The 11,294-nt window shown below is 39.6% G+C and overlaps 1 protein-coding gene across 1 annotated transcript; it reads right to left on the bottom strand.

Moving 5' to 3' along the window:
* Window positions 1-4,497: 4,497 nt before the first annotated feature.
* On the bottom strand, window positions 4,498-11,065 carry LOC145775693 (INO80 complex subunit B-like). The gene is made up of 5 exons (XM_082587036.1): window positions 8,090-11,065; window positions 7,383-7,509; window positions 6,650-6,707; window positions 5,929-6,162; window positions 4,498-5,557 (listed from the first exon to the last, which is right to left on the bottom strand). The coding sequence occupies exons 1-5, from the start codon at window positions 8,127-8,129 to the stop codon at window positions 5,219-5,221; spliced, it is 798 nt and encodes a 265-aa protein (XP_082443162.1). The 5' UTR covers window positions 8,130-11,065; the 3' UTR covers window positions 4,498-5,218.
* Between the last annotated feature and the right edge of the window lie 229 nt (window positions 11,066-11,294).

Here is an 11,294-nt window from a genome sequence, read left to right as displayed (position 1 = left end):
AATTAACCGTCAGCGTCATTAAAATGTATTCAAATGTTACAATAAACATTGTGTCAAAAATCATTTGTGATAATCACAAATTATCCCAATGCTGAGAAGGTTCATTGGTATCGCTACCTCCAATGAGCCAAATCTTCGAAAAACTTCTCTTTTCCCTATTTTTTTCTTTAGACCAGGGGTTCTTAACCTGGGTTCCATGAACCTAAACGACACCTCATGAATGGTAATAATTCTCTGGCAACAACACTTCAACAATCGGAAACTTCACTCTGCCAATCTCGGTAACTGGCCCTGCGTCAAGAGCCTCTGTAAGTATGTGAAACTACCAGAAATAACCAATCAAGGCTTTGCCAGTCCGAGGATAAAGATTCAAAACCAACCATGATATTCTTGAGGGTTTATAGTTGCCTTGGCCAAAGAAACACTTCAAAAAACGTAATTGGTCATTCCAACAAGATTCTGCCCCTTCAAATGGAGCTAAAAGAACGCAAAACTGGCTTTCAGAAGTTTCAGCTAATATGACGTTTTTCATTTCCAAGGAAGAATGGCCTCCTTCATCCCCAGACCTGAACCCCCTAGACTTTGGCATCTGGTCTTACCTGGAGAGCAAGGTTTCGACTAAACACCACCAAAGTTTGGAAGCGCTGAAGGCTAAACTGAAAAAAGAATGGACCCAAATACCTCTAAAAGTTATTCGTGACTTGCAGGTCCTTTTCGAAGCGTCTCCGACTTATCGACGCAAATGGTGGACACATTGAGAAAAACTTGTTTTTCCTAAATATTCATTTATTTGACAATAATAGTCGGCAGCGTCTCCGACTTATCGACGCAAATGGTGGACACATTGAGAAAAACTTGTTTTTCCTAAATATTCATTTATTTGACTATAGGGAACGTTCAAATATTACGTAACGCTTTTTTTCCGAATTTTTGACCCCCCCTCCCCCATGTAACGCCAACGTAACGCTTTTTTCAATCCCCCCCTCCCCCATGTAACGCTTTTTCACTACGAATTCAGCACAAAAAACTACCATTCCGTACTCGAAAGCGTTACGTAACGTTTTGCTTGAACCCCCTCCCCCCCGATGTGACGCTAACGTAACGCTTTGCATAAACCCCCCCCTCCCCCTCGAAGGCGTTACGTAATATTTGAACGTTCCCATAATAGTCGGCAGCCGTGGCCGAGTGGTTAGCGCGTTGGGCTCGCAGTCGAGAGCCTGCATGTTCGACTCCAGCCACCCGCACTTGCTGTTGTTTCTCTGGGCAAGAAACTTAACGATAATTGCCTCTACCTAGTGATCGATTTCGAGTAATGGGTAGTACCAAATTTAAGTCATAAGTAGAGTAGACAACCGGAAACTGACATTGCCGTCGGCTGCAGCGTGGGTCAGGTGTATGTCGGAAGGCGTACACCGATGCATAGCGCTCAAGTCCGCTTTCCCGCAATGCAGGATAAAGATAAACAAACAAACAAAACAAATATCTGATAATATTAGGCTATATGTTTATTACGGCATTCAAAAATTGTCTACCATTTGTTAAATACAATTGTTTGAAGTTATAACGTTAATTATTGTAATGGCACGGTCGCAACACCTTAATAGAATTTTTTTAAATTTATAGGCCTAAGTTATGAAAAAGAGAAAAAAATTCTGGTAATTTTATTTTACAATTTATAGAAAAGTAAAAAAAGAAACAAGACAAAAGACAGTTGCTATGTTGATCGACCTTGGTGGGTTATCAAAAGTGTTGATGGTCTTGAGGGAAACACTCTTGGTGCGTTAGCTCACAACGAAAAGCAAGGTAGGCAAAAAAATCCCCCGAAAGAAATCCTACGACGTGCAAAGCCATTTCAGAATGCAACGCACCAGGCCATACAAAACTAACATAAAACGATACAGTAGATATTATCAAAACAGCATAGAAATATAAACAATTTGTCATGGGCTCTATCCAACAGTGGCGTACCGTGACCACTTTGACAGGGTATTCAGTGACGGCAAAGCAACAGCGGGGGGGGGGGGGGGCTGGGGGGCCTCCCCCAGAAAATTTTTAAAATTAACATTGAATTTGGTGCGTTCTGAGAGCATTTTCAGCACAAATTCTGAACATGAACAGAACTGACAAAAATAATGTTGTTGGAATGGAGAAGAATACAAAATAGATATTTATTTGACAGCGCCTATTGAATGAAAGACTTAACAATATCAAACATTAAGTTGCATTTCTAAAGTCACATACTTCAGTTCAGTCTTTATTTCCGACCATCAAAGCGAACAATATTAGGCTACTTGCCATAACACAGCAGGAGTCTGAAAAAACGCGAAAGTTAAAGCGTGCTCGAGATGGAAATGATTTACTTCATGCAAGGATTAGGCACGGTCGCAACACCTTGAGAAATGTACAAGCGAATTAAAAACAAACATGTAGTAAAAACGGATGTAGTCTAAACGCAGCTTTAGCCACTAGCCAATTTTTTTATTATCAGTACCGGTATCATTTTGTTCATTGGCTTCACATTTTAATATATATATTATATACCGTACCGGTGGTACACCCAAGACGAAACAAACATAGGCAATAATTAATGTGAGACAAACCAGGAGACATAGAAAGCGACTTTGAGTCAGCTGGCACCCCTGCTACATAATTAAGGTGTTTCAGCAATAAGGTACAATACCAGTAACATACAAACACTCTAATTACAAAACGATTAGATGTGTTGTTTTAGAATGGTGCATCAATGATATTGGCTGTTGCCATAAGCTTTGTTGCAGATTCAGACAAGCTAGTCCTAATTTACTGGCACTTGGTGCATAAAAAACATTTTATCTTATCTTGTTTCCAACTCTGATCACCTCAAACTCTAATCCAACAAGCTAAAACTTGCTATTGCCTGGGATTCCCCCAATGACGCGCCAAGGTGTGCAGATCAGCGAGTGCACAGCCTGGCTGACTTAAAACCATTGCTGTTTTCGCTGCCTTGTGACGTCATTTTTCTTAATTGTTTATTTTAAATAGCACTCGCCAAGCTGTCAGTGCACACCCAGCTTAAAGGTAATGACCGAAAAAAATTAAAGGCAATGACCTCAAACGTTGGAGTATTAAAATTAGAAGGGGACGAGTTTTGCAATTGAAAAGAAAGCAATCAGCATGCAGCAAGATGTTAGAATATCATGAAAGTAAAGAACATCGACAACCGATGGAAGTTTTCTTTTTTTCTGGATTTCTTGGGGTGTTCAGTGCACACCTTGAACACCCTGAATATACGCCAGGGCTATCCAAGGGGGGGGTGAGAGGGGTGATCACCCCCCACTAATTGGAGTGGGGGGGGGGGTGAGCAATGCAAAATCACCCCCCCCCCCCACTTATTTGGCTTTGAAAAGGTTTTGTGATATTTTATTGATCAAATTTGGAAAAAAATATTTTCGCTGTTATCACTGTTTGATATTTTTTTCAATGATTAATGATTACATATTTCATTTCAATATGAATTTTTGATTTGGCAACCCTGAACTACCAGCCGTGGAGTTTTAACTTAGTTTGCTTGGTAGCCACTTTAGAAAGAAAAAATTCTGCCACTGCAAAAGACTAGAATGATACCGCCAACCAATCAGAACATGTTATAAGAGGCTACCGTCTAATTGTAACCTTTCTAGCACTCAGTCAGAGAGTTAATCCTTGTTTTGAACTTCATTTGGTAATTACAGAAGAAAAAAGAGCAGTAAGTTAGCAGTGATGAGAATTGAACCTACGTCAATAAAATAACTACTTTCTAGCCCTCACCCTAAGCCAACCAGCTGACAGAAAATCCAGCACTTGATTTGCTTTGTAGGCTATCATCTTCTTTTCGCCTTTTTCACGTCACGGAAAACGTAGCATATGATTGGTTCGAGTTTTCATTTGCAGTGGCAGAAATTTTCTTGTTGAAGTGGCTACCAGTTTGCTTACCCAAAAATGCCCTTTCCGAAACATACTTTGTGAAACGACTTTGAAACCCTGCGCTTTGATCAGAATGAAGCCTATGCTGCAATGGGGGGGGGTCTGGGGGGCGTAGCCCCCCAGAAGTTGAAATGACTATGACGATTTTAGCCCACTGTCCAAAATTCACCCCCCGAATTCTAAAAGTGGATAGAGCCCCCTGCAATTTGTTGAAGATTTTTTTCTTTTTAAGTCAGGTAGATAATACTGGTAGTCATTTAATTGTGTCCGGATATGCAGCCCATTGGCCGCCGCAGGAGACGGAGTGCTACAGCCTACATGTACGTAATATTGTAAGCGCTTTTCAAACATCTAAACGAAACTAAATTAAGAGAACGTTTAGTCGTCGTCAGTGCAGCCTAGTGGTCCAGAGTTAGGGTGGCAGCAACTTTGACGAATTCATCCTCGCCACCACTTTTTCTCTTTAAATATTGAAGTTCACAGCAAGAATTCACACCTCCTATTTTAATTCCTTCGAGATATTCAATGGAACGCATGATACGTTCGTTGTACAAATTGAATAGGTGTTGCGACTGTGTCAAATTTCTTTCAAATTCATAACTTCTTTTGGTCACAAGCTGTTTATGTGCTGCTGTGAAGTCGGGGGCCACAAAAAATGTAACAACTTAGGCTTCCGTTTTGAAAATTTAATTAAATCTATGTGGAAAAGAAGCTATGAGAGATGAACGACTAGGTCACATTTTCAAGCCTTTTTACTGAGCGGATTGTTTCGTCACAGATCAACAAAATCATGTTGTACATTAAACGTATGTATACGTTGAATCAATAATACGGATGAATTTCGCTAGCTGGTAGTGAAATGAGCAGCTTTGCATTTCTTGTGGTGAGTGTGAAGAAATTATGAAGCCACACAATATGCCAGAAGTTTTTATGATACATCGCACATGAAAGCAATTCATTGAAACTAAGTTGGCAAGGTAGCTGATGTGCTACTTCCCATGAATTACTTACTACACTGTCCGTGTTTGTTGTTTTGAAGGGCAGTAAAACTTGCGTCAAAAAACTTTATTGTATTTACTTCTAAAAAATGTTTATTTTGGACACACATCTTTACTTTCCCGCGGGAGCCAGACCTCTTTCAGAGCCCTGGTTGCTCGTCTGGAGTGAGGTTGGTTTGGAAACTCCATCAACCAGGATCGTGTTCAATTGCTCAGTAAGATCTTGCAACAAGCGTAGGCATCGTGAGGGGGTTGCTATGACCGAATTAAGGGTTTTGTCACGTCACAGCCACCGCGTCAGCAGACTTTAGACAAACTTTGTAGCAAGCCAAGCTGCAGAGGGGGGCGCCGGTTCTTGAACAATCATATTTTCTTGGGTTTCCGCAGACCGCGCAGTGACGTATTGGGGGTACCGATGGGGGTGAGGTTTGCTTGGGTAAGGGATAATCAAACCCATCCGGATAAGAAATGGTCGATGTTCTCGCGTTGCTGACCGACATAATCATCGGCGGTTTTCCGGCGTTGAGCAGACTCGACGACTTCATCTTGTCCTTGGAAGGAATCTCGATCAATCGACGGATGGTTTGCTTCTGCGTCTCTTTCGCCTTCTTCACCGCCTGGAAGTGAAAGTGAATCATTGTTTGCGTTTGGAAGTTTGGCCGAGTGGTGAGAACCATGGTTAGACGTTCGATAGGGGACGGTTCGACATCGCTCAAGAGCATGTGGCTGTGTCTTTGGCAAGACACATACCACATGTCTGGAGGTGGACACAAAAATTGGCTTCCTTGCTTCCTCGTCCACTTAATCTAAACCTTCAACCACCGGGGTTGGACAAATAACATTTTTGAATAAAAGTGGTAGAAATTGAATGCAGCAAATGATAATATCTCTGCAACTTCTGGCAAAATTTGGCGAGGAACCACAAACGAGAACATTGAAGTGAAAAACCTGACGGAACAAAAATTGATGAGAAACCTGAAGAAGTTACCTGAAGTTTCCTCCTCTTGTTCTTTTCAATGCGCTTCCTCTTCTCATCTTCAGTTTCTTCCACCACGACAGGAGGGAAACTGATCTCCTCCACCAAGTTGGCGGGAGTACGGTCCATCAGCGCCCTCTGACGGACAGTCATCAGAGAGGTATCGCGCGTTTTCGGGATATCTCCATTATCGTCCAGCTCGCCCTTCTCCAGAGCCTCCAGCCAGGCAGCTTCGTCATCAGTAGGCTGTGTGACATCATCATGAAACTCAACAACCAAATGATCGACGAATTCTTGTAGAACAAGAATCCAAACATTTGGTCGCACACTAGAATAAGGTGACTTTCACATATACTTATATATAAATAAAGCGGTTGGCCTCGAGTTGAGATTCAAAAAGTCTTCCGCTCCTTGGAGCTCGTAGAGCGCACCACGCGGACTGATGTTGAAGCAGAGAGGTGAACATGACCAGCAGTGGCCTCCCAGATGGTGGGATGGCCACCGTGGGAGTTCGCTATCAAAGGTTCAGACGTTGACCTGACCAGGAAGGAGCATAGCAACAGAAGCTCAACAGGAAACCGGACACGCGTCTTCGTCTCAGAGACAAACGCATCACAACAGAACCGCGCTCCACCGCTGCTGAAGGCGACACTCTAACGTATTGCATCAACAAAAAACAAAATTAATAACGTCCAAGTTGACTAAAAATAACAACAAGAATTATTATACCTACTTCTTGGTGTTCGTTGCTCGGGATGACCTTTGAACCGATGTCTACGTCACACGTCGCGCTGGGAAAGAATGAAATCGTCAGTTTAACAATTCTGGCCACGAAAGAGAACCAACCAACGGCGCACTCGTTCAGAGCCAGCTACGGGGATGCCAGGTGCAACGTGATTGGGACCTACCACAGTTCAATCCACACTTTTGCTACGACCAGCTGCTTTTTTTTGTTGAAAAGCAAAAATGACATCTACTTCTACAGATTGTCACTCCATTTTAAGTACGGTATGCTACGTGTGTTTAACAAAATTTTCCATAGGCCCTATCACTCACTAATCGCTTCCAGTTTTTTTATTGTTTTTATTTTTGACAGTCACGGTGTTAATTCCAGGCCTCAAATGCGTTGGCAATGTTGTGCAAAAAGTCAACCAGATAAAACAATCTCACTGAAGTGCAAACCGAAGGAACAAAATACAACTTAGTGTAATTTTCTCATTAACTTTGAAAGTACTTTGCCATGAGGCTGATGCCCGATAGGCTGTGCAAATGTCGTGTGGTACTTTCGGCTGGTAGAACCATCTTATTGCATTACTATAATTTACTGTGAAGAAAAACATCATCACGGACTTCGTATACAAGGGAAAACAATTTCAAGAGGGATCAGGTGGAATTGAAACAGTCTCTAAAGTTTAAAAAAAAATTGAGAAGCACCGCTCCCAGATGGAACGGCGCTAAGGACTCACCTCTTTTGGGATTTTTCTTTGCTCATATATTTTATCCTCATTTTCACCGCAGGCTTGGAGGGAGAAGCATCGTCAAAAAACTTTTTACTTTTCTTTGCCCGAGTTGAGTGTTTTGATAATTTTGTATCTGGCAGAGCAAACAGAAGCAGCGTAAAAATAAAACTACAATCTTGACAGTTGTATTGGTTCTATCAGCAATCGCATGTTCAACAAATCTTCCCACCACTTGGGAATGAGAATATTCAACTTTTGGACTATCTTAGCGTCTTCCCTACAACACTGCACCTCACCCACAACAACTATTCAAGCACCACGTTTTGAACACAAGTTGAGCATCTTTCCCCGTTCATTGTTGTGCTGGTGGTGCGTACTTCGTACACACAACAACTATAACTATAGTTTAAACACAGGGGTCAATGGCATGTAGGAATATGCGATATTTCAAGAAAAGAGCATTTTATTGGATGCACGTTATTTGTGACAGGTATGGCAGGTAACAATCACACACAACAGGTTAGCCCGAGTACATACCACATGGTAGACTAGTTATATTGTAATAAAATATATTTAGTAGTAATTATATACCTAGCAATATATATATATATATATAACACAATGATGATAGAACAAATAATGAGAAATAGTGAAACGCAGAATTACTATTTATCAGATGCTACAATAACTTGCAACCATAGTACTGGTCGTACCCAGATTGGCTTCAATATTGATTTCAATGTCTTCCATCATTAGAACTTTCAGGAGATTCAAACAACAACATTTGACACAATTGCGTGGATTTGTCTTCTACAACATAAGACCGACATGTTTAACTGCAGTAAAACATTATTGTTACAATTTTATTGCATACAAAACTTTGTCTATAGTCACCACACGAAAAACAAACCTGAAAAGCATGAACAAGAACGACATGATCAATCAAGCACAGAACATTAACATGAATAGATTTGTCAATCAAAGTTGAAATTATGCCCATTTAAGAAATTATTGCAAGTATATAACTGTTTGTGCTTCCTTTGGCGATACTGCGTAACTACATTTTGGGTCATTCCATGTCAACTGTCCCAAAAAAATGGAAATTTTAACCCAACATCTCAGATTTTGCACAAATTTAATATACAGGAAGAACTTTTCGTGCTGATTCCAAAGAACTAATTTTTTTGGAAAATGGTTGAGGTTTGACGAAGTTAAAGCCAATATAAAATGGCTACTTTTGTGGTCAATGAAGCGGAACAATTAATATGAAAGTCATTAACTAACTTCAAAACTAAATTACTTTCTTAGTAATTATTTTATTGTAATGAAATCTTGAAAAAAGGTTACCTCTTTTATCGTTTCTTTACTTATGAAGATAAATAGCAAAAAATTCATGTGCTTACCCCAATTTGGGGGTAAAGAAAGAAAGTGGTCCTCAAAATCACTCATGCGTGACCCAATTTTTGAACACTATTTACTCGAAGAGCACAGGTGGTATTGGCATGTGTAATACATCATTGGAAAGCAATGGCTGAGAAGATCTCAGTCGCAAAATATCCTCAATGCTTATTTGGTGTCTTCTGAATGTAAGATGCATGAAATTTGAATGTCATTTTCCATAATTTACTATAGACTCTATAGAGCCAAGGCTGTACTTTTCGAATTCTAACACTTTAGCAATGCAAAATCTTAGCCTTGTAATGAGGTAAAATGAGTTGCTGTAGATGCTCCTTGGAACTGTTTGACTACGTACAAGAACTTTCTCAGATATGGAGCAGTGCATAAGTTAATATCAGATGCTGCTGAATGTAGCTTCAAACATCACTTTTGGTATCTCTCTGCTGAGATGGTGGCACCTAATTTGAGAAAGAGAAAAAACTAATATCCTCTTGCACAGATTAGGCTAGTCGATCACATTGCTTTCTGTGACAAAAGTTTGCAGTTACTGTTATACAGATTCAATGCCAGGCTTTCTTGTAGCAAACTCATTCTTGTTAGCTTTCTATATAATATGTATTTGATCTATTTCCAGTGCGAAATTAGTATTTTAGACCACTTCTGCTCACTGGAGTTGTATTTTAGCTATTGCAACGTGTAAAAAACGTGAATTCACAGAGATCTCGTATGGACAAGGATATTCTTTTAATTCCCTGAAGAATAAATAGTCGCACAGGCATACTTTTTATGAGTTTTATGCATATTATGTTGTTGAAACATACAAATTCTGCTAAGAAATGTGAAAATAATTCAATATTAACTAAATGGCAACCCTGAAAATTTGAATGGGATGGTGGCCCACTTAAACGTGCCCCAATTTTACTGATTTTTGGGCCAGCAATGTTTCTTGGCTTGTGGGACATTCTCACAAATTTACAAGTCAAAAGTACAAAAAGTGAACAACAGAGGGGTTGTGTGCACCCTATTGTTGACGTAAGTTATCTGAAAATATAATATCATAATTCATTTGTCTCCAAAACGAATATGGCAAAATAAGCAATCAAGATTTTTGGAAGCAATAAACTGCTATTCAATAGCTTTCATTTGAGCCCACCTTTACAGTTCTAGCTGGTGTGCTCATGTAGATACAGCAGTTTAAAATTGTTGTTACGCATGAGCGCACATTATGCCTACACCTCCATCTTTACCCCCTAACTATGCAGGCCACATGCAAAAAGTGCTAAAACGTTTATAAGCTTATCAAGTAGGACTTAGACACAGCTTTTGCTGAATTTAAAGGTAATAACATGATCAGATTATAAGAAATTGAATTTTTAGTGTTTGTACTAGTAAATGGGAGCAAGCGTTCTGGTTGAGTGATCACAATAAATGCAATATTTCAAACTCACATAACTTCACCAAACAATAATGGATTTCAAAAATTTTTTTTTTGTTGAGTTCAGTGTTTTGACCTCAATCTGCTGATGAAATGTCAAAACAATCTGAGATGGTGGGTTAACTGGCTGGGACAGCTGACAAATAATGACCCTTTTACCAAACCAGAAAAAACTAGATATCACTGCACTGGTGAAATAATCGAGGTCATACAGAGTTGCAGTTTGTAGTTAATTTAATTTTTGGCAATACTTTCAACAAAATATCTGTCAGTGAAGAAATATATAACTAGAATACGAATGCAGCCGTTGTTGAAACATTTTTGCATCAGTCATGTGACCTGGCCTATGACTTCATGTGGAAATAGAAGATGGAATTTTGCACAGAGAAATTTTCATAACAAAATACTTCATAGGAAATCACTATTAGAGAAAAAAGACTAAATACATAACAAAACACGGACGTCTTGGTAAATATCTTTGTGTTGCAGTTGAAAATGAAATAAAAGCCAACAACTAAATCAGTTGAACAAGCTCTGAGAAAACAACTACTCAAGAATAAAAGTAATGCACATTCAATAAAAAGAAACATCGCAACTTTGACATCAACATGGAGGTCAAAATAGTGTCACTGTCTCTAATTTACAGTATATATTATTTCATGTGATAAGTACTCTAAATAACTGTGGAAACATTTGATTTGTGTTGTTATCCAGAATACCATGGCAGATTCCATCAGCAATATAAGATGAGCAATGTCAACAATCAACATTACGTTTAATGGCATCTTGACATTGCTTCATGCAAAGCAATGGAATGCAGATCCACTTCACTGTTGAGTTTGAATGTAGAGTTTATTTTTTAAGCCAACACCTGCTGCTCAGGCATATGCTTTTTTTTAACAATGTATATTTTATGATTTGCAACAGTGGCCAAAAGGATGTGATCGTTGAATATGAGACTGAGTCGTTTTGGGTTGTTCTGCCCATTACCAAGCTTTACTTTCCACGCCACTTGCACCATCCGCATAAACACCTTGCCGGTCTTTTCATCGTTGATTAGATCTCCCTGCGATGTCAGCACCGCT

This window comes from Aplidium turbinatum, chromosome 8 (assembly GCF_918807975.1).
Source record: "Aplidium turbinatum chromosome 8, kaAplTurb1.1, whole genome shotgun sequence".
Taxonomy (NCBI): Eukaryota; Metazoa; Chordata; class Ascidiacea; order Aplousobranchia; family Polyclinidae; genus Aplidium; species Aplidium turbinatum.
The sequence above is the reverse complement of the archived record's forward strand: the minus strand, read 5'-3'. Positions and strand labels throughout refer to the sequence as shown.